Consider the following 24909-nt stretch of genomic DNA (forward strand, 5'->3'; position numbering starts at 1 on the left):
GTAGTAGAAAGAGAGATCTCCCCGAACATTAAAACAGTCACCATTCTGCTACTGTAGTTTTTTGCTTTTTAGGACACATTTAGTTATTCTTCGCTCCATTGGGCTACTATATTATCAGTGCTACGAGAGAATAAAATATAAAATACTGACATCGACAGAATCGCGCGCTCTCTGGAATTGTACGAGCAGGGCTTTAGTAAACTACTACCAACACAGCTGCAGAATGTCAAGAGCATTGTTCGCGTTTCTCAAAAAATAAACGCGGTGGGAGCTCAGGGTTGCAAGAATGTGAACCACCTCCACGATAACGCGGGTTTTAGAAGAGAGGAAAAAAGAAAAAGGGCACCGGGGAAGAAAACGCTCCCCAACCCAAGGATCTCTCCTTCCTCCTTGTGGAAAGAAGAAATACTGTATTAAAACGCCAAGGGTGGAGATTGACCCTTTAAGAGCAGACCTTACTAATCATTCCCGGAACTATCCATGAGCCTTGCAGGACTGGGCGCAGGGGGAACTCTCAGCCACGTGGGATCTTCGGATTTTGGAGAGGCCGGGCGTCCGTTCGCGTGTTGCGTGACCGCTGTGGAGCTCGCCAGCCGGAATCTTTGCTATGGCGCAGCTTCAGGCTCGCTTCTTCACCGGCAATACGAAGTAAGTGGGAACGGGAACGACTCCGCCGCGAAGGAGAATCGGAGCGGTAACTTTTCAAGGGTCTCGTTGCGTGGGACCAGTTTTAGTTTTGGCTCCCTCTCAGCTTTTTGCCCGAAAGTGAAGCAAAAGTTTTGCACTCTTCGACTTAGCCTTCGAATCAGAGCCGAGACGGAGAGGCAGAGGGGCATTGCCCACCCAAGCAATCCCGAGGTGACAACGGGCTGCTCTTCTTAGCCGGAGCGCATCTCGGCTTTGCAAATGGGTCGTTTTCTAACCAAGTTTTTAGTGGTAACTATGGCAGTTGGATAACTTGGCCAATTTGTTTTGGAATGGCCGTGTAGCCTCTGTTGGGGGAGCTCAGATGTACTGTAATTGGAATGATTAAAAAACCCATCATCCACGGTTTCAGGGACCGACACTATGTACAATAAACTCTCTTGGTTGCTGCTTCTTGGAATGGCAGGCAGCTTATTTGTTAACCACTGATTGCAATAGAAATATAATTGAAACAAAAACGAGATTTTGATGTCTGTTGCAGTTAGCACCCACTTGATAGTACATAACTAACTACATCAATCTGTGTGGAAAGGAGTTCCGCTGGGCAAGAATTCTTGTTTCCTGATCAAACCAAGGAAGGGAGGATAAGACTGGGGAAGTGTGCCTACACAGTTCCATACTAAATGGAATCACACCTGCCTTCTATCTTGTAGGAAACCTGTTGTATGTAGATGGTGGTGCCTGTATTGTAAAAATACTCATGGGAAATTGTATAATGGAAATTAAAAATGGTAAAAAATATTAACTCATTTTTGGATTCTGCAGGTGAGTTATGTGAATGTAACTATAAGCCCAATGAAATATAGTAAAAGTTGTATAGTTTGGTGTCCTTGTATTTTCTGTCCCTACCAAATTCAGCTTGCATGGCTAATGACAAGGAATTGTAGAAGCTTTAGTCCAAAACTAATTTGCTTGGAGAACATGATAGAGCTGTTTAGTTTTGCATGCATGCATGAAAGCTTTCTACCACTTGGATGCTCATGTCTATTGTACTTGGTTTCCCAGAATTGGTTGTGGTGTTGTAGTGCCATTATGGCGCCCTGTGAGGTAGACTAGCGTTATACAGATTGGGATTTATGTCCGGAAGTTATGGTTTTAATATAAACACTAGGGCATAAAAACGAATGTGAAGCCTGTATCATTATAAGCATTACAGTTGTACGTATTGTGTTTATCATACTGGTTCTCTTAGAGTCATATTACTGCAGTGTCAATTTTAGCCCACCGAATCTAACCACCAACTTAGTAGAAGAATTTAACTTAAAATATCTAGACAGACAGTTGTCAAGACTCTTGAACACATCTAATAAAGATGTGCTTGAACACATCTAATAAATGAATATTTCCTAACATTGCCTTTTTCTTTTCAGCCACATCAAACTCCTGACTTTGATTTGCAATCCATGCTATTTCAACATTTTATTTCAAACTAAGCACCATTACCAAGACAAATATTCATCCTTACATTGGATTATTCTGTTAAATGTTGTTCTATTGTTTCATTTCCCTCACCTGATATTGTTTTGAATTTTATTTCTTTTGTAGAATAATTAGCAAAATTTTGTGTGGTCTACAAAATTAATATTTCCAGCATTTATTCTCATCCAGCATTAAGAAAACAGATAAATAATCCCAACCTAATTGTTGTGGCACCTATTTCCAATTTGGTGAGGAATAGTTGATGAGCATTTATAGAGTAGTACTACTTTCCTGAAATTGAGACATAATTCAGAATTTCCACACTGATCAAACTGTGAGATAAGAACTAATCTTGTTTAGATTATTATTAATGCCGACTTCTGGAAATTCCCACACTTATGTTGTTTCTAAAATCAATATCTTTATAATCTCTGGAATCTTTCTAGGTATCAATTCCAGACTGATTGATTTATAGTTCCCTAAATCCTTGTTCCTAAATTTAGAAACATTTACTTTTCCCAGGCATCTAGCATTTCATTAGTATGTTAGAATTTCATACTAATATATCACCTAAGTAATAGCATCTAAGGATTTAGCTGTGAGATACTGTAGTTCTTTCATTAATATTAGCAATCTGGAGATACAAACTCATTCCAAGGTAAGAGGAATTCTATGACCAATCTCAAACTTTATTTTGGTTCTTATTCTACCTCCTAGCTTTGTTTTTGGTTGACTGCCAGTTTCTGCTTTAGAACCGTATTGTTGTTTTTTTTAAATCAAATAAATGTTTCACTAACATCCCAGAGAGGCATTCTCAGTGCAACCATTCAGAAGTGGAGATTGTTTTGTAGGATTTCTACTAGTGTTCAGCCAACTATTATAGCAAACTTTTAAAATGTTTTTAGTAGAAATTTAGATTTGTTATAAATTGTTTTTCACTTTGTTGTGAGCCGCCCCGAGTCTGCGGAGAGGGGCGGCATACAAATCTAAATAAATAAATAAACAAACTAACTAACTAACTAACTAACTAACTAACTTATGGTACTCATTCTTGCTCATCAACTAAAGCCTGGCCATTAATTGCTCATGAAGGATACCTACAAGCTTGCATTGGCTATAAATATATGCTTCATTCGGGCAGGAAGATAAATATGCTACAAAAATTGCAAATCACAAACACAGATTGTATCTGTTAACCTTTGCTTTGGCTATTTAGGGCACCACCAGTAAAAGGGCTTTCATATCTTCTGTGTTTTCTCCTCTGATCGTTTCACTTAACCCTGCTGTTCTGTTTAAGAAAAGTAACAAATCTTATGTTCCCGGGTCACCCTGACCCGGACCGAAAACTCTTCATTTGCAGTGCTTATGTTTGGTCTTTTTGAAAGCTTTTTTCACTTGGAAAGTAGTCTGAACATTTCTGCACACAATGATATGAAAATTGAAATGAAAAAAGTAAATCTTATTGGTTTATTTTGCGGATATAATGCACGCCCCCCCTGTTTTTGTGAAATTTTTTTCAATTTATGGATAGTTTTGCTAGCAAAATACATTCTATTTTACTAAAGTTGGTGTGGGATTGGTAGCTTGAACATTTCTGAACATAATGATATGAAAATTGAACTGGAAAAATTGATGCATATTGGTTTATTTTGCACATAAAGTATGCCTCAATTATTTCAATTTATATAAAAATTATGCTGTTAATTTCAAACTTACATACTTTTTTTTAGTAAAATGGATTTGTTTCATAAAATTAGTTCTCTGGCTACAATGTGGTTGATTTTCAAAAGGATATTCCAAATATTTCTAGACAAATATGTATAAACAGTGACAATAATGGCACACAGCAAGACCGAGGGGGGGTGGCCCTTTTGTGGCAAAAATAAACCAATAAGAACCATTTTTTTCAGTTCATTTATATTTTTCTTATATTCAGAAATGTTCAATTTAGTATATCAAACCTTTTGGGGGAAAATTCCTTAGGGATTTGTAGCCTTAAAAAATAGAAATTGACACGAAATTAAAAAAGGATGGGGGGAGGGGCTTTTTGATCAAAATAAAAATATAAGTCTCAATTTTTCCAGTTCAATTTTCATATCATTATGTTCATAAATGTTCAAACTAGTTTTCCAGTTGAAAAAGTTTTCAAAAAGATCAAATTCAAGTACCTAAAAAAAATATTTTTGGTCCGGTCACATACGAACAGAAACAGATTCAAAGTTATGATTTTTTTTTGCCCAGAAAACAATTAGCCACCACCCCAAAAATATTTTTTGATGATCAGCATTGTTAAATTGAGTAAATGAATGCCTAAGATTTTAAAGAATTATTTCGGATTTGGAGCATAAAAAAATAAAAAGTGAAAATGGTTGCAAGCAGCCAAGGGGGGGGGGGGGGAGGCCTTATTTCTGATGTTAAAAAACCAATAAGAATCATTTTTTTCAGTTCCTTTATATTTTTCTTATATTCAGAAATGTTCAAGCTACCAATCCCACACCAACTTTAGTAAAATAGAATGCATTTTGCAAGCAAAACTATCCATAAATTGAAAAAAATTTCACAAAAACGGGGGGGGGCGTGCATTATATCCGCAAAATAAACCAATAAGATTTACTTTTTTCATTTCAATTTTCATATCATTGTGTGCAGAAATGTTCAGACTACTTTCCAAGTGAAAAAAGCTTTCAAAAAGACCAAACATAAGCACTGCAAATGAAGAGTTTTCGGTCCGGGTCAGGGTGACCCAGGAACATAAGATTTGTAACTTTTTTTGCCCAGCAAAAACTAAGCCCCCCACCCCCCCCCCCAAAAAAATTCTCATAGAGAGAACCCCTGAAATGATGAAACTACATGAAATTTCAAGTTTCAGATATGCAGGGGAAATTTTTTACAGGGACTCAAACTTGGCTTCGGGTCACATACGACCCGAACAGAACAGGAAAAAATGGTACAGATTTTCTTGGTAAATATCCCTGTTCTCCTTGGAACCAGGTTATATTATATTCTTCTCAAGAGTTGCTGGTTACTCTAGGACAGTGATGGCAAACTTTTTTCCCCTCAGGTGCCGAAAGAGTGTGGGCGCGTACTATCGCGCATACGTAAGTGCCCACACTCATAATTTAATACCTGGGGAGGGTGAAAACAGCTTCCCCCACCTCCAGAGGCTCTCTGGAGGCTGGAAATGGCCTGTTTCCCAACTTCTGGTGTGTCCAGTGGCTCATGTTTCGCCCTCCCCAAGCTCTAAAGGCTTCCCTGAAGCCAGGAGAGTGTAAAAATGCCCAACTCCATCCCCCCCGGAGGCTCTCAGGAAGCCAAAAACACCCTCTCAGAGCCTCTGTGAGCCAAAAATCGCTGGCCGGCACAAATATGTACTTGGAGCTGAGCCAGGGCAATGGCTCGTGTGCCAGCAGATACGGCTTCGCGTGCCACCTGTGGAACCCATGCCATAGGTTTGCCATCACTGCTCTAGGAAGTAGTTGGTCAGTCACCCATCCTGGCAATGAGATAACTCAGTAGCTCTTGTAAACCGAAGCCATTCTGGAGAGCACTATTTTCATTGCTCACAGCTAAACCCACCATCATGCAGAATACAAGACTTTGAAGTTATTTTCTTCCTCCTCCTGTGGAATTCTTACAAAAATGTCTGTGAGTCCTGTTAGTTTCCTCTCTGAGCAGAGTTTTGAAAATCCAAATTATTAACCATATTTTTCCCTGAAACAACTGAAGGTCTGAGATGCCATGTTTTGTTAAAATATGATTCTTTTCTCTCTATAGATATACAGTAGATGATGTTCCCTTTTCTATCCAAGCTACCTCTGAAGTTGCTGACCTCAGTAACATTATCAACAAATTGTTGGAAGCCAAAAATGGTATGTTTATATTTGAGATATGGTGCCATTAATATTGAGTCTAACCCTTTGGGTTATTGTAAAATCAGGTATCAAAACATACAAACAGTCACATTTATTTTGGATTTATAATTATGCAGATTTAACTTATTTTGATAACTAATTGCTTACTATAGAGTTTTCAGATTCAGTATTATTTAATTAAAAAATTAGAAATAATTATAATATCTATATCTAATTTCTATATCATTCATGCATTAGATTATAATGGATTGTTTAACAGTTGATCTTTCTATGCTTTCTTTCACCAATCCAGGATATGGATATGGAATCTCCCACAGTATAGAAAAATAGATTAGACAGAGATAATGATGTCAGGCTGGGTACTCTATTCAAAATATAGTACTATTTATCCATGGTTGAATGTTCATTTGCTTGAAATAAGAGCAAACATTTTAAAAAATTCTCTCTTTCACTGGATGCTTCTCGCCACAAACAAATTTTTATCTCTGCAGCTTTGAAATAGCAACTCAGTTTTGTTCTCATGATTGTTTTTACAAAGCAATCCAGAGCAAGTAATATATTTTGTAAAGGAGTCTAGCAAAATATGTGATTGGGGGGAAAAACCCCAAGATTCTGCATTCCATTTTATGTATATTAATAATATTACTAGTGGTCTGGAAAGCAATCTTGTTAATTAAAATATGGCTATTCAAGAACAACAAAAGAAATATTATATCTTAGAGACTATCCATTTTCCAAATCTATTCTTAATATAAGTTGTAACTTATGTAACTTGATACCTGTGATTTGTTTCTAGACGACCACAAATATGTGGAATTTGACTTCCTTGTCAAAGGACAGTTCTTGCGTATGTCTCTGGTCAAACACATGGAAATGGAAAATATTTCAACAGTAAGCCATTTTAATGTTTTTTGAGGAAAGAGATGAATGTTATGAATTTTTAACATTTCTCAGTAATGCATTTTTAAAAATGCCATGCAATTTTCTTCCTAGAAGTTATACGGGAGGCTTGAATGGGTTTGCTGCCTATTTATTTATTTTTAATCTCTGCTTCATGCATTGCAGGGTTTTGTAGGGTCAACCAGGATTCACTACATTAATAACTACGTTGGTAGCCCTTTGTAATTATGACTTTAAGCTGTCAGACTTTCAAACATAAGATATAAGACTAAAACACTACAGATGGTCCTCAATTATTGACATCTCCTGACTGCTTGAGATTGTGATGGCATTCAATTAGTGGCACTTATGATTGCTCCCCAAAGTTACAGTTGTCCACAGTATCCCCACAATCATGTGGTGATGTTCCAGCCACTTGGCAACCAGCCCATATTTCAGAGTATTTCCTGGTTATGTGATTGTGACTTTCAATCTTCCCTGTTGGTTTTCCAAAACAAAGTCAATGGGGAAACCAATAGGAAGTCTAAAATTAGTTTTTGCTTTAGTAACTGGGTACTGTTCCAGTGCCTATTACCATTTTTAAGTAGACTACATGTATTTTATTTTGAAAATGGAAGATTCAGTCTCATGTGAATAGATTGAACATGCCCAGCAGCAGAGTTCCTATCTGCCCATACTTAACACCAACCGGACCTATAGAAAAGTGTCCCCCCAAATATCTGGAACATATTTGGAAGGAAGAAAAAAATAAGATCTATTCCCTTCAAAAATGGGATCCACCCAGTTCGGACCAATTCACCGGAACCAGTAGCAACCTGCTGGTGATGTCACAATGATATCACAGAACCGGTTCGGTCAGTGCTGGTCTGTGAGTGCTGCCTTTTTTTAAAAAATAATTTTCTAATTTTTTAAAAAAATATATTTTTCTGAGCATGTGTAGAAGCTGAGTTTCTGGCACTGTGCATGTAGTCGTCATATGGTTTTCGCTTTTTAAAAATTATGTTTTTTTTTTTTTTAAAAATTCCTGAGCATGTGCAGAAGCCGATTTTCCGGCACTGTGCATGCGTTCACCATCTTGTTTTTGGATTTTTTTCCCCCCTCTGGATTTTTGGGCACTGTGTCATTCTGATTCTAACTCAGTAATGTCTACTATGGAATTGACAGGTTCTAGAATTCAAATGCAATGGATGAGTGAATGGCAGTGGCATGTTGATTTGGAAATATGGTCCCTTGATTCCATTGAACTGACGAAGTGGGATTGTAGGCTTAATCTCTTACCTAGATTTTGCTTTATAGTACAGCAGTTGATTTTTCTTCCTTTCTTCTGCAAACAGGAAGATGTAGTAGAAATTGAGTATGTAGAGAAGTATACAGCACCCCAGCCTGAAGAATGCATGCTACATGATGACTGGATCAGTTCCATTGAAGCTACAGAAGAATGGCAAGAGATTTTTAAATTTGTTTTTGGCTCTTTTTGATTTCTGATTACCCATATTTCCTTGCCCCTTTCTCTCTTCTGTGTAACAATAGTTTAGGAGTGAGTAGTTTTTCCTTTGCCAAAAGTTTTAAAATAGTTTTAACACTAATTTATCTGAGGGATTGTTGCTTTTTTCAGAAATTCTTATAATCCATCTTCCTTCCCTACATTCGGGGGTTTAGGTGAGTGATGCATTCAATGAGGATTTATCCTACACTAATATAGCAAAATAAGAAAATTTATATTATTTAGAAATTTCACCACTATTTAGAAATAGTGAAATTGAGCAATGTGGTGGCCTAGTGGTAGAATTCTTGCTGCACAATCAGGAGGCTGTGAGTTTGATCCTAGATAGAAGCAGATATTTCTCTCTGGACATAGCAAATAATTGTCTGCTGCAAACTCCACGTTGGCATTAAGAAGGGCATCAGTAAATGCTTGAACTCTGTTTAGTTGCCCTGATTCCACATTGATGCAAGAGGTTACCAGGTCATTAAAAGAAAAAAAAAGCAGTGAAATTAAATGGCATCACCAATAAGGTTAAAATAGTTTTTCCATTCATAGAAGAAGTTGAGACTTTAAAAGATAGAAAGCTTACAATAAGGTCCTTCCATTCTTTTCACACAAATCCCCAAAATGACTGTACTGTTGCTTTAAATTGAATGGGTACCTCATGGCCTTTTTTGTCTCAGAACCATTGGCAAAATAAAACATAAATTCCTCCCCACCCCGATGATTTTCTTTTTTCTTAATAAATTAATGGGAGAATGAATGGGTATGGAGTGGAGTTGGTAGTAAATTTTCAGATCTGTAATAGCCAAGTTCTGGTCTGTCTTAAATTGTTTTTGGTAACAAATCACAAATATGGAATTTCTAAACAGTGCAAAAGGTGTTTGAACCTCATAAATACCTTCTCATGACATTCACATAGTAAACTGTAATGTTGCTATATGACTATAAGAATTATTCGGGACTAGCTATATTTTTCTAGTAAAAATGGGGGACTGCTGGTTGCTTTGAACTAGGCACAGTGTTTATAACTCATTACCAGTCACATTTTGGCCTTACATTTACAAAAATATGGCTTTGCATAGAATCTGAAAATTCTGTTCAGTCGGTATAATTGAAATTTTTAGAGGCAAACCTGCTGTGCAGCCCCTTCACAAATGTTCTTTACTTCTGACTTCCATAGGATCTTGACTGGTTCCTATGATCAGACTTCCCGGATTTGGTCAGTAGAAGGCAAACCTATCATGACAATAGCTGGGCATGTAGACGTGGTAAAAGATGTAGCGTGGGTTAAAAAAGGTAAGTAAAATTTATTGTAGAGCAAAATAGATTTCTTACAAAATTTTGTTATAGACTGTTCTGATGGTCACCTTGGGGGGCGGGTGTATGTGTGTGGTTGTTGTTGTTGGTTTGTTTGTTTGTTTTGGTTGCTATTTTGTTTTTCACTAAGTGATGGCTGTCTCTTTTTAACAGTTGTTAGATCGTCAGTTTTCTTTAAAATTATTTCTTTCACATATATTAAGGATTTGGGGGGGGGGTTAGGATGGAGATCAGCAGCCTCTACATCTTTCAGATATTTGATTGGGCTGTGTTACTTTTATCCTGATGTTGTTTACATGCAAGAACAATAGTGCAAAAGGCTTCAGACCTGTGCTTCCTTAAAGTCATGACGTGTCTCCTGTCCTCTCCTGTTTTGAGAGACAATTCATGAAACGGGAAAGGAGGGGAATGTTTACATTATTTAAGGCTGCTCTACATGTTATTTTAAAATGCATTAAAATGTGGCTTAATTTCCACAGCCCTAGTATAAAAGAGGATGTTTGACTGGCTTTTATCCTTCAGGTGTGCTTCTTATGTAGATGTGGATATGGCAATGTGGCTGTATCTCTAATTTACAGTGCCAGGAAGTGTTGTGTTCTTAAGTTTATGCAACATTGATCCATGTTGGCATTTCAGCAAGATGCAAAGGAATATAGTAGTTGGATTCTGTATGTTTACTGAAAAGTAAAATAAAAAACAACAGATTTTAAAGCAACATCTAGACTTCACCTTTAGCAACATAGGCAATTTTTGCCTTAAGTGGTTGTCCTTCAATTGCTAAGAGGAACTGTAAGACCTAACAGGCCGGTTAAATATTTCTCAGAATCCCATAAATTCCTATTACTTTTTCAGACAGATATATAGGATTATTGGTTCATAGAATAGTGATCAGTACTTATGGATTACCTCTGATCTTCATATTCCTTAAAATGTATGTATTATATTTCCTTTAGGTAATAGTGGAGTGTCCCATTTTAAATACCCTACACCTAATTATGGTTTTGCTGTACAGTTTTTGCTTTTATTATCTTATTACCTAATTCTTGGGGTAATTGGTTTAGGAAATACTCCATATGCAGTATTTCTCTCCTTGCCTGTATTTTTCAGACAGCTTGTCATGTTTGCTGCTCAGTGCCTCTATGGACCAGACTATCTTGCTCTGGGAATGGAACGTGGAAAGGAACAAAGTGAGGGCTCTTCATTGCTGCAGGGGACATGCAGGAAGCGTAGAATCTGTAGCTGTGGATAGTTCAAGGACCAAAGTAAGTTATATGCCTTCCTCCTCTGCTCTCGGGTTCTAAAAAGTAGATAGGTGTGTTGTACTAGCGCAGTCTTGGAACGTCCTGGAATTTCTAGCATGTGTACACTATGGAAACAGCAACGTCTTGGCTGGTTTGGGCACATTGTGAGAATGGATGATGTGCAGATTCCGAAAGATCTCCTGCATGGTGATCTAATGCAGGGAAAGCACCCCAGAGGGAGACCACAGCTGCTATATAAGGATATTATTATTATTATTATTATTATTATTATTATTATTATTATTATTATTACTATTACTATTACTATTATTAATTAGATTTGTATGCCACACCTCTCCGTAGACTCGGGGCGGCTCACAACAGTGATAAAAACAATACATAATGACAAATCTAATAATTAGAATCTAAAATAACAATAATACATTTAAAAAGTCTAAAAAGCAAGGAACCCCAATATAAAAAACATACATACAGTCATATAATGCACAAAAACTACATAGGCAGGGGGAGATGTCTCAATTCCCCCACGCTTGATGACAGAGGTGGGTTTTAAGGAGCTTACGAAAGGCAAGGAGGGTGGGGGCAATTCTAATCTCTGGAGGGAGCTGATTCCAGAGGGTTGGAGCCGCCACAGAGAAGGCTCTTCCCCTGGGTCCCACCAGACGACATTGTTTAGTCGACGGGACCCGGAGAAGACCAACTCTGTGGGACCTAACCGGCCGCTGGGATTTGTGCGGCAGAAGGCGGTCTCGCAGATATCTCTAAGAGGGGTTTAAAGGCCATGGGAATGGGCATTAACAGCTCAGAAACCTTAACCTCTGATCATTCAGGTTGGAGGCTAAAGACGCAGCATGGCCTTCTTTATTTTGAGGAAACACAGAGTTGGCCTTCTCCGGGTCCCATCGACTAAACAATGTCGTCTGGCAGGACCCAGGGGAAAAGCCTTCTCTGTGGCGGCTCCGACCATCTGGAATCAGCTCCCTCCAGAGATTAGAACTGCCCCCACCCTCCTTGCCTTTTGTAAACTCCTTAAAACCCACCTCTGTCGTCAAGCGTGGGGGAACTGAAACATCTCCCCCAGCCTATGTAGTTTTTTGTGTATGATATGACTGTATGTATGTTTTCATATATTGGGGTTTCTTGTTTTTTAGACTTTTTAAATGTATTATTGTTATTTTAGATTCTAACTATTAGATTTGTCATTATATATTATTTTTATCATTGCTGTAAGCCATCCCGAGTCTACAGAGAGGGGCTGCATACAAATCTAATAAATAATAATAATAATATTAATATGTCTTCCCTTTCTTTCATCCTTGGATTTCGAGATTCATGTGTGAATTGCATTGTTATTTATTGATAACATTAAAGTGTCTTAATCTGAGTTGGAGTTAGATTGGTGAAATAATGGGACAGCTGGGTTGGGGAAGATTGTGGCTGCAGAGATTTTACATTTTAAGACCATAAGGATCGTGGAGATGTCCACACATTCAGTGTTATTGGGATCACTGAGAGTATTTTTCTGCAACTGATGACAATTTCTGGAAGTAATTGGAGCATTAGCTTCTCTGCTGCTGCAGTATCTCACCAGGGCAGGTTGGACAAGTGGGGAGAGCTGATGAGGGGAAAACTTTCCTGGATTTAGTGCAAATCTGACTTAATCACAAGTATGTTGGTTTTTTACTCAAATATTGTGCTTTTTTTATTAGTTTTGCAGTGGTTCCTGGGATAAAATGCTGAAGATATGGTCTGCTGGTAAGGGACATATTTTAGATATAAGAATTATTTTTTTCCCACAGGTCACCCCTTCAGCATACACATACAATTGTCTACAGACAATTGTAAATATAGCATTTTAGTGCAAAATTGTATATACGGTGCTTCTTTTGACTCTTTAGCCACAAAGTATGAAACAGTCATATATATAAAGTGGCACATCTTGTAAAGCACATGATAAACCAGTTTCATGCTGAGAAGCCTGAATAAATGGAATTCATCTTTAGCTCCATCCCATTTAATCTCATTTGTACAATAAAGAAATGAAGACTAGACTTTTCATTCCACGAGGGTTGTTAGCAACGTGAATTTCATGGCTAAATGTTTTTTTAAAAATCTGGTTAGACTGTAACCAGATAGAACATTTCTGGCAAAACAAGTTGGTCCTTTTCAAGATTTGAATTATCCTCCACATTCCATAAATTTGAGGACAGAGAATAAGAAAATAGTAATAGGTAGATTAGATAGATAGATAGATGGATGGACACAGAGAGATAGAGTGCCTGCTTCATAACATCCAAAAACACATCCAGATCATTTCTCTCCTTCCATTTCCTGCAATAAGCTTTGAAAATGTGTTGAAACCCAAGAGATTAAAAATGACTCATAGGTAATTTAGGCTACTTATGCTTATTTGAGATTATGAGTGTGTGATTATTGCCCTCCCTGTTTTTGTCTTATCTCAGTGCCTGCCGACGAAGAAGATGAAGCAGAGATGGAGGACATAGTGAACAGACCAAGGAAAAAGCAAAAAACTGAACAGTTGGGACTAACAAGAGTAAGAAAGGGATGAATGGAGTCAGACTTGGGCTGACAGTCTTTCATGTGGGCAGTTGTCAAGGTTGATGTCTGATCATGATCTACCCCCCACCCCCGAGTTTTACTTCAAAATGAAATTTGCTGTAGCTGTCTATTATCTTAAGACTTCCCAAAGAGCTTTATGTCAAAAGTTCAATTTTATTCCGTCAGTAATTCACATGGCATGCTCCATTCACAATTCACTTAACTGAATTCCCAAGGAATGTAACTTACGAGTAAGACATGGCAAGGTTCTTCTCAGCTGCCCCTATGCCCCTATGTTCTGCTAATGTAACATCTCTCAAACTCTTAGAAAATTCCATGTTACTTGGCAATATTATGGAAGTTGATTGCCATTGTCTTCTGCTGGGACATTCCAGTTCACCTCCCCAATCTAGTTTTTAATTGAAAACCAGATTTTTCCATTTTTAAGAAACCTAGTGTTACCCATTTTTTAATCGGTCTTTATTCCTCTTGTCTAGACTCCCATTGCAACCCTCTCTGGTCATACAGAATCCGTGTCTTCCGTACTTTGGTCGGATACAGATGAAATCTGCAGTGCTTCCTGGGATCACACCATTAAAATCTGGGATATTGAAACTGGAAGTTTTAAATCCACTTTGGTAAATGTCACTTTAATATGACTTATCTGCATTTAATTGGTTTATTCTTATCCCCAAAAGGGGATTTCTATAAAATGCTACTTACCACATTTTTTATTGTATCTAGACGGGAAACAAAGTGTTTAATTCAATAGCCTACTCGCCACTTTGTCAGCGTATAGCCTCCGGGAGCACCGACAGACACATTAGGTTATGGGATCCTCGGAGCAAAGGTGAGTAGAAGTGAATATGTGAATATATACACATACATATACACTGTGCACATACAGAAAAGAAGGAAGGAGGGAGGGAGGAAAGAGAGAGAGAGAGAGAGAGAAAGAAAGAAGCAGTGGCCATCACAATCTCTGGAACATTTAAAATTTATATACAGTGTTCCCTTGATTTTCGCGGGTTCAAACTTCATGGAAAGTCTATACCACGGTTTTTCAAAAATATTAATTAAAAAATACTTTGCAGTTTTTCCCTATACCATGTTTTTCCCGCCCGATGACGTCATATGTCATCGCCAAACTTTCGTCCACCTTTAATAAATATTTTTTTAAATAAACTTTAATAAATAAACATGGTGAGTAATAATCTAAATGGTTGCTAAGGGAATGGGAAATTGTAATTTAGGGGTTTAAAGTGTTAAGGGAAGGCTTGTGATACTGTTAATAGCCAAAAATAGTGTATTTACTTCCGCATCTCTACTTCGCGGAAATTCGACTTTTGCGGGCGGTCTCGGAACACATCCCCCGCGAAAATTGAGGGAGCACTGTATATATATATATGATAGTTTTTTTAGTGCCTTGATTTTTCAAGTTTAAGGTCACTGAAGTAATTGACTTAGCCTTGTACAGAGTTCATGCAATAATAATAATAATAATAATAATAATAATAATAATAATAATAATTTATTAGATTTGTGTGCTGCCCCTCTCCGAAGACTTGGGGCGGCTCACAACAACATAAACAGTGTACAAATCCAATTTTTAAAAATACAATTTAAACCCCTTATAATAAAATAATCACACAATCCAATCAAACCATACACCAACCTTGACAATTGAGATGTGTGTTAATTTCCCCATGTCTGGTGGCACGGTACTTGGAATGTGTTCTCTAATAAGGCTTCCAAACCATGAATGGCTACTCACATGTCAACTGTGGAATTGAGAAGCCCTGTAATGTCTGCCTACATTGGTTGTTATTGCTTGTATAATAATGTGTCATTCTTCATATGGCAGAAAAGTAATGGCCATGTCTTGCCTTTTCGGCCCCTTCTTGCGAATACAGTGATAAAGGGGCCTACTTTATATGCAGAAGATCCTAGCATCAACAGGGTTCGGGTTGAGGTGATGGGAAAATTCTCTAGCTGATTCTCTGCAACATTTCTGTGAGTCACACAATGTTAGTGAACCTGATATGGCAGCTTCCTCTGTCTCTTCTGAAAGCCAATAGGTTTTTTTTTTCCATAGTCGCATTAGTATCATGACACTTTAATTTAACAAGCTAGTTTACATTTTGAAGGAAGTTATTCAGCTCATGAGTGGCTGAGCTCTGTTGGTCACAAATAGCACAGGTAAGGCTCTGCTAGGATTATTGCCTTATCATACTTGGTCTAGCTGAGATGTCATCTGTCCTCAATCCTGTGTTAGTTACTTGGCGGTAAGAATAATTAGGAAATAGAAGAAAGAGCTGCAACTTAGACAGCCATCTGATAAGCTCTTGTTCCACCACTATCCAGCAGGAGGCTATTCCTTCTGTTATCTTGACGTTTGCTAGGGAGCATCTTTTCTCCTCTCCCAAGGTCCTTCCCACATATCATTTACAGGTTGTCATCCAACTGGCTGAGTGCCTAGGACAGTAATGGCGAACCTATGGAACAGGTGCCATAGGTGGTACGCGGTGCCATTTCTACTGGCACGCGAGCAGTTTCCCTAGCTTAGCTCCAACATGCATGTGTGTGTTAGCCAGCTGATTTGTGGCTTGCACAGAGGCTCTGGGAGGACACTTTTGGCTTCCAGAGAGCCTCCAGGGGGATGGGGGAGGGGTTTTTTCCCTCCCCCGGCACTAGGGAAGCCTTTGAAGCCTGGAGAGGGCGAAACACGAGCCTACTGGGTCCAACAGAAGTTGGGAAACAGTCTGTTTCTGGCCCCCAGAGGGGTGGGGGAAGCTGTTTTCGCCCTCTTCGGGCATTGAATTATGGGTGTGGGCATTCACACATGCGCGACAGCACTCATGCACGCTCTTTCAGCACCTGAGGGAAAAAAGGTTCATCATCACTGGCCTAGGACAAGACTAGAATTCAGTTTCCCGTGTCCATAGTCCAGCATCACTATACCAAATTGGCTGTCAATATCTTAGCAATCTAAAATCAGAATTCTACAAAAGAATAGGCTTTGGTATTTCTGGCATTTTTTAAAAGACCATTAGAAACTTCTGTGACATGTATGCATTTATATTGGCTTCTTTTTGGTAACCATAAACCGTGCCACATTGTACCTTGTGGCTATTGAATCTGTCTTGTTTCAGATGGCTCTTTGGTGTTACTGTCTCTCACCTCACATACTGGCTGGGTGACTTCAGTGAAATGGTCTCCTACTCATGAGCAGCAACTTATCTCTGGTTCCTTAGACAACATTGTCAAACTCTGGGATACAAGGAGGTAAGTTGAAATCTGAAGTTCTCATTTGTTGTGTTTTATATATGATTTCAGATTACTATATGGCATGCAAAATAAAGAACTGCAGTTTTAAGGTGTTGAAAGTTCTTGCTTTAAATATTTTTTTAAATCTTACTTTGTTGGAAAATCTTACTTCACAGATACTTTTGGGTGGGCCAATAGATCTGAATATGAAAGTGAATTTTGCAAATTGTGCTTCCAAATTCTCTACCAGAAAGTACTTGCAGTATATAATGTTGTCAGCCACTGAGACTCCAGTGAATGTGAGATGGGCAGCATATAAATTAAATAAATAAAGTGATATAATAACTTTAACTTGTGATTACTCTAGAGCCCAACATATTTTTCAATTTGAATTTAGTACTAAAGCACTTGCAAGACTATCATACCGTGTGTGACCTTGAAAAAGCTACATGGTACATTGGGAAATTGGGGAAAAAATAGAAAAGAAAATAGTGTATCTTTAAGGACATTATCAGGAGTCAAGATTTAAGTTTTGACTCCTGATAATGTAGGATTTTTGTTTCATCTCAGATGGATGGACAATATGTGTGTTCTGGTAGATTTACATTTAAAGAAAAAGAAAATAGAGAAAAAGGACTTTGTTCCAGCAAAGAACCATCAGAGTCATACCACTTAAGTAACAACACAAAACTAAAACTGGCTTTCATAATCTATATCTCATCAGTTGCAAAGCTCCTCTTTATGATTTGGCGGCTCATGAAGACAAAGTTTTCTGTGTGGAGTGGACCGAAGCTGGGGTAAGAATTGATATTTCAAGAAGGTATAGAATCGGGATGAATACTGAGAACAGAGCTAACTCTGCGTCACATAAAATTCAATTCAATTTATTGGATTTATATGCCGCCCCTCTCCGAAAACTCGGGGCGGCTAACAACAGTCATGAACAATATACATAAACAATATACAGTAAAAATCCAATACTAAAAACTAACTTAAAACCCCTTAATGTATAAAACCAGCATACGTACAAACATACCATACATACAGTTGTATCAGCCTAGGGGGAGAAGAAGTCTTAATTCCCCCATGCCTGGCGGCAGAGGTGGGCTTTGAGTAGCTTACGAAAGGCAAGGAGGGTAGGGGCAGTTCTAATCTCTGGGGGGAGTTGGTTCCAGAGGGCCGGGGCCGCCACAGAGAAGGCTCTTCTCCTGGGTCCCGCCAAGTGGCATTGTTTCGTTGACGGGACCCGGAGAAGACCCACTCTGTGGGACCTAACTGGCCGCTGGGATTCGTGCGGCAGAAGGCGGTCTCGGAGATATTCTGGTCCGATGCCATGAAGGGCTTTAAAGGTCATAACCAACACTTTGAATTGTGACCGGAAACTGATCGGCAACCAATGCAGACTGCGGAGTGTTGGTGTGACATGGGCATATTTAGGAAAGCCCATGATTGCTCTCGCAGCTGCATTCTGCACGATCTGAAGTTTCCGAACATTTTTCAAAGGTAGCCCCATGTAGAGAGCGTTACAGTAGTCGAACCTCGAGGTGATGAGGGCATGAGTGACTGTGAGCAGTGACTCCCTGTCCAAATAGGGTCGCAACTGGTGCACCAGGCGAACCTGGGCGAATGCTCCCCTCGCCACAGCTGAAAGATGTTTCTCTAATGTGAGCTGTGGATCGAGGAGGACGCCCAAGTTGCGAACCCTCTCTGAGGGGGTCAATGTTTCTCCCCCCAGGGTAATGGACGGACAGATGGAATTGTCCTTGGGAGGCAAGACCCACAGCCACTCCGTCTTGTCTGGATTGAGTTTGAGTTTGTTGACACCCATCCAGGCCCCAACAGCCTCCAGGCACCGGCACATCACTTCCACTGTTGTCAGTTATCTTCTGTTCATGTGAACATGTAAACTTATGTGTGTACAGAGACAGGTGACAGAACAAGTATGAGACAGGCAGGAATCAGATGTGGGCACTGAAAGTCTTTAATTATGGAAATAGGTACTTCTTACTTCTCAGGAGGTTATTATAGCCACTATCCAAACTCACAAAAGGACGCTTAAAATTGATTGAAATTACTGCTGACTGTTAAAAGGTACAGAAATTAGTATTGCATATGTAAAGTCGCATGAATCTCACATGAATGCATGTGTACATATAAATGCCACAAGAGGGGAAAATACCCCTTGCAGTAAAGGGGCAGAGTCAGTTTTCTTAGGGCTAGGATTCCACTTGTTTTTAAAGTCAAGTAACGTGATACCTCAGATGGCTGGATCAGACGTTGCAATCTGTTAGGAGTTGGTGGTTGGAGAATTTAAGTCTTCAGGAGACTTAAGGCATTCCTTTTTTTTCTTAATGCCTCCAAACTAGGGAGAATAAAGACAGTGTTGTGTTAGAACGAAAAAACGTCTTAAATTCTCCAAGATTACCTGAAAGGGCTAAGATAACCTGAACCCCAGGAATCTTCTATAAACATAAGAGGCAGTTACCATAACAGCAAACTTCCTGACTCCCATCATATGACAGTGTTAGGTTGTTGGGACATAGAACATACTTAATTTATAGCACTGGTGTTAAACTCACCCCATCACGTGATGTTTTGTGATGTTTTTTCCCTTTGCAGAGCTGGAGTGGGCAAAGCCTGCATCAGGCCTACGGGCCATCAGTTTGACACCCCTGGTTTATAGGATTGTAAAGGATGGGTCAGAGCAGTGGTGGGTTCCTACCAGTGTGGTTCCATGCGCCATTCCGGTAGCAGCCCTCCGATTGTGCAATTCTGGCACGACAGCTGCGGTCTGGCTTTGCTGGTCCCTGTGTACCGCTATCTTTTCCCCCCCACGATTTTCCCTTCTCTGAGCATGCACAGAAGGAAAATTGTCCCTCTGCACGTGCACAGAAGCAAAATCGCACTGGGCATGCAAGCATGTGCGAAACATTGCAATGAGCACACAGTGCACTGGTAGGAAACTGTAAGCAACCCGTCCCTGGGTCAGAGATCAGTAATTCCTCAAATAGCAAGGTCCTATGCCAGTGATGGTAAACCTATGGCACACAGGTGGCATGCGGAGCCATACCAGAGGGCATGCAAGATGTTATTTTATGTCAGCTCCAGCACACATGGGCCCGCTAGCTAGCTAATTTTCAGCCTTGGAGAAGGCCATTTCACCCTGGAGGCTTCAGGGAAGCTTCCCTGAAGCCCCAGAGTGTGAAAAAACGGCGAACAGGCAAACCAGAGGTTTGGACAAACGGACTTCCAATTTGCCCGTTGTGCTGTTTTTTTGCATTCCGGGGCTTCAGTAAGCTTCCCTGAAGCTGCCAGAGTACGAAAAACAACATCGCAGGCAAACTGGAAGTCCGTTTTTCCAAACCTCCGGTTTGCCTATTTGCCCATTTTTTTTCACCGTCCCAGGTTTCAGTGAGGCCTGTTCGCCATCAATGTCCTATGCCATGAAAGACTTTTTAAAAATAGCAATTTTATAAAAGATTGAAATTACAACGATACCATGAAAGTCTGCACAGGTAATCTTCCACTTACAACAGCGATCATTTAAAGTTACAGTGGCATTGAAAAAAGTGACTTAGGGCACTTACAACCATTGCAGCGTCCCTGTGGTCACATGACCAAAATTCAGATGCTTGGCAACTGACTCACATTTATGATGGTTGCAGTGGCTTGGGGTCCAGATTTATTTAACAACTGTGTTACAAACTTAACACCTGCAGTGATTCACACAACAACTGTGTCAAGAAAGATAAAATGGGACACAATTGTGGTCATAAAGGCGCTAGTATCTGAAAGCCAAGTAACGAAGCTTGTGGAGCAGCAGTGTTACATGGGCAGCATCCTCTTCATCATTCACATCCTCCATGTTGGACCAGCTGCAGCTTCCCAGAGGTTTCCTGGGGCAGCCCTGTCTACAGCACCTTGCAGTAGTCATCCCGTGCAGTGATCGGGGTTTAGCTGACCAGTGCAAAGGCCTCCCTGGCCACAGCTCTCATGTGTTCCTTGAGCATAAATTGGGAGTGTAGAAAAACTCAGATTGCCTACAAGACCCAAATGGGGATACCTAACGCCTTCCAGAAAATTTCTGGGATTGGAGACTCAAATACTGAATCTGCTCAGTCTTGTTAGGGTTGAGCCTGAGTCTGTCCCTCTCCATTCCAACTCTTACACCTACTAGACACTTAAACAAGATTTTGACACCATTGTTACCAACTCCAAACCAATGGATGACTCACACACATCTAATATTAGACAGAAGGAGTAAAAGTGTTAAGACTTGAAATTCCCCACAAGTTAGGGGCTTCAGTCTCAACCCCCCCTACCCCAGTTGATTCGAACAGTGTTTCCCAACCTTGGCCACTTGAAGATATCTGGACTTCAACTCCCAGAATTCCCTGGCTGGGGAATTCTGGGAGTTGAAGTCCAAAGATCTTCAAGTGGCCAAGGTTGGGAAACACTGGATTAGAACAGTACTGGCCACCAAGAGAGAGAGAGAAGAACTGCCACACCATGCTTCCCTCTCCTAATCCTTACAGATGGTCCAGAAGGACACCATGGTCAACTAAAATCCACCGAGGGATCAGGGAGAATGAGGATGGTAGCAGCACTCCATCCCAACTCTGGATAATCACAATACACAATGCTCACAGTTGCTCATGCCCTCATCACCTCGAGGTTCGATTACTGCAATGCTCTCTACATGGGGCTACCTTTGAAAAGTGTTCGGAAACTTCAGATCGTGCAAAACGCGGCCGCGAGAGCCATCGTGGGGCTTCCTAGATTCGCCCACATTTCTGCAACACTCCACAGCCTGCACTGGCTGCCAATTGGTTTCCGGTCACAATTCAAAGTGCTGGTAATGACCTTTAAAGCCCTACATGGCATTGGGCCAGAATACATCCGGGACCGCCTTCTAGCGCACGAATCCCAGCGGCCGATAAGGTCCCACAGAGTTGGCCTTCTCCAGGTCCCATCAACCAAACAATGTCGTTTGGTGGGCCCTAGGGGAAGAGCCTTCTCTGTGGCAGCCCCGGCCCTCTGGAATCAACTCCCCCCAGAGATTAGAACGGCCCCCACCCTCCTTGTCTTTCACAAATTACTCAAGACCCACATTTGTCACCAGGCATGAGGGAGTTAGGATATTCCTTCCCGTAGGCCATTACAAGTTATGTATGGTATGTTTGTGTGTATGTTTGGTTTTTATAATAAGGGTTTTTAGTTGTTTTATTAAATTGGATTGTTACATGTTGTTTTTTATCATTGTTGTTAGCTGCCCCGAGTCTGCGGAGAGGGGCGGCATATAAATCCAATAAATAAATAAAATAAAATAAATAAAAGCAACAACAATCCCAACCTGGATGCAAGAATGAGAAGGAAATACATAATTTGGATCTGTTGAAACTCAGTTCCAGTTTACTGTCTTTTTCTTCGGCCAGTTTTTATTAACAAAGCTTCCCCTATGTTCAATTGTTTTGGTTTTGAAGAAAAATTAATTCTAAATATTTATAAGTCTCAATAGCTGGGATGAGATTGAGAAAGAGGACAGGGCCCTTGGGATCGCAAGCTCCATTGTTTGTTTATGATATCCATATCCCTCCTGGCTTGTCAAGGCCGCTAGGGAGGTGACATGCGATTGGATCCAGGCAGCAGCAGCAGCAGCCTCTCTAAGGGAAGGAGCGATTCTGTCTGCCTTGAAGGAAGCCCAGTGAACCTCCTGAAAAAGCTATTGCTGGATCAAACAGGATGAAAAACATCTATCCTGTCCTTCAATTGTCCCTTTTAAGATGTGGCTGGGCTGCAGCTCCAGATGGTCTTTTAAAAAAAAAAGATTCAACTAATTTTGTAGAAAGATCCCTTTGCAAAATTCCCAAGCAACTACTTCAACCACCCACTCTAACAAAATAAGCTTAAGCCTTTTAGTATCAGGTTTATAGGACAATTAGGTGACATTATTTTTACTTTATAGGGTGGGCTCTACTCTTCTCCCAACTTTGCATGAATTCTCATCTCTCTGGTATTAAATGGACCAAAGGTTAGCTCAGAATGTCCCGATGAAAAGAATATAATGTGATTTGTTTCATTTTTTGCTTAAATGTAATATGAATCTGGCCATTCTACGTTGCAAATCACTGTTATCATATATGCATTCATTCATTCATTCATTCATTTATTTATTTAGTAAAACTGCCCTTCTGTTTATGGTTTGACATTTAGGAATCAGACCATCATGGTTTACTTACCAAGTCTTGTTAAACAGTCACTCTTCATTTGGACACAAGTGATTGTTTAACAAGACTTGCTAAATAAACCATCATGGCTTGATTCCTTGATTGCAGTGCTCTTTCCACAAAGGTGCCCTTAAAGATACCTAGAAGCTCCAGCTGATGCAGAATGCAGCGGGGTGGATAATGATAGGCATGCTTTGGTATGCACATGGAATATATCTGCTTTGTCAGTTGCACTGGTTATTGACATGCTTCTAGATCCAATTCAAAGTGCTGGTTATGACCTATAAAGCCCTACATAACCTATCTGTCTCCCATGGTATCAGGCTGACTGGTTCGATATAAAAGAGTTGGCATGCTGAGGCCTCTCAAACAGTGTCATTTCCTGGGAACCAGGAAGTGTGCCTTCTTTACAGTCAGATTCCCCCACCTGTCTGTGTGGTTGCTATTCTGATGGCATCTGGAAAGCCTTGAACACCTGGCCTTGCTTAGGATATTGTGTGGAGGTGTGGTTAGCTAGACTCGCTGTTGGTTCTTGTTTTTTTAATTCTTATTATATATTGATCGCATTGTACTTTCTGTACAATGCTTTCTCTATTGTACACCACCCAGAGTCAATTTGGAATTGAGTGGTTCCTACGTTATGTTAATTATTTTTATTAAATTAAATTGATGCCTTTTGTTAAAAAATGGTTGATCTGGTCAACATCATGATACAAAACTGAGCTGGAGTGGCATGAACAAGAAACATAACATGACTACACAATTAGAAATATTATTGGATATAAAGATGCTTCCTTTTCAAGGGCAGGAGTAGAAACTTTCCAGGAATACACTACATTTTGAATCATGTTGGTATTTTTTTCCTCATGGCTTTCAAGATCTTACTCTGGTGATATATCAAACATGAGAATATTTTTTCTGTATTTTTCTATATTAGGGATCATGCTGTTAGGATAATATTTCCTGCTATTTGGAAATGATTGAGAAACAAAAGTCATGGTGATTTTTTATTATTGAAATAGAAGAGTTTTCATGGACTTATTTAGCTTGCATTTTTATCTTCTTTGATTAGAAAAAGTTACTTTGTAATAGTGTCTTATACTTTGATCCTCTCCCCCTCTGTTACAGTTGCTGCTGAGTGGTGGAGCAGACAACAAACTATATTGCTACAGATACCAATCAACCACTTCAGATGTTGGAGCATGAAAGTGAGTGAAAGGGCGGTTAGAGCAAAAGCTCTTCCCCTAGAATCTCCAACTACCTTGTTTACAACATATGTTGAAAATGGGTTGTTTAATAGCTATTGAAATCATGGGTTTGATCCTAAAGTTCTTGTGAGTTCAACACTGCCTTTTAAAGAGGTGTTGTTTGTCCGTTCCTTCTTTCTTTTCCCATTAGACTCTAGTAATTTTCCAGAAGAGTGTGGGAAATGACCTAGGGGTTAGCAATGGTAAACTGGTAAGCTTTCTTTTCTTCTCTCTCTAGGGAGGACATTGCTGGATCTACATCTCATAAGTGAACAGAAAGTGGCCTGCTATTTGTAGAAAGGATGTTCTGGAGCCAGTCAAATATGTATTCTTGTGGCATGCAGCAAAATTCATTGCCTTGTCTTTCTTCAGGGTTGAAATTGCTGTCCTTGTATTTAAAGCTTTTTTAATGTACATATATGAACTGTACAAAGAAAGTTAACCACTTAACATGATATTGGATTTCAGTATAGTATTTATGTCAGTTAATCTTATTTTGTGCAACTATATTTAAATGCTTCCGTTCATTATCGTTTTCAGCATCCCAAACCATTTGGGAAGAAATTGCAGATGGCTAGTGGTGTTTCTATAAAATGTATGTTTTAAGGATTTTTAATTAAATAAATACATTTAACTTTGAGAAGA

At 39.5% G+C, this 24909-nt stretch overlaps 1 protein-coding gene across 1 annotated transcript; it reads left to right on the forward strand.

Annotated features, from left to right (window-relative positions):
* WDR12 (WD repeat domain 12) lies at nucleotides 1–24909 on the forward strand. The gene is made up of 14 exons (XM_070731997.1): nucleotides 1–648; nucleotides 5899–5993; nucleotides 6793–6887; nucleotides 8231–8337; nucleotides 9566–9681; nucleotides 10810–10964; nucleotides 12674–12719; nucleotides 13427–13518; nucleotides 14021–14161; nucleotides 14268–14373; nucleotides 16676–16808; nucleotides 17515–17587; nucleotides 24146–24225; nucleotides 24503–24909. Exons 1-13 carry the CDS (start codon nucleotides 608–610, stop codon nucleotides 24221–24223), a joined length of 1278 nt encoding a protein of 425 aa, XP_070588098.1. The 5' UTR covers nucleotides 1–607; the 3' UTR covers nucleotides 24224–24225; nucleotides 24503–24909.

Source organism: Erythrolamprus reginae, chromosome 1 (assembly GCF_031021105.1).
Source record: "Erythrolamprus reginae isolate rEryReg1 chromosome 1, rEryReg1.hap1, whole genome shotgun sequence".
Classification (NCBI taxonomy): Eukaryota; Metazoa; Chordata; class Lepidosauria; order Squamata; family Dipsadidae; genus Erythrolamprus; species Erythrolamprus reginae.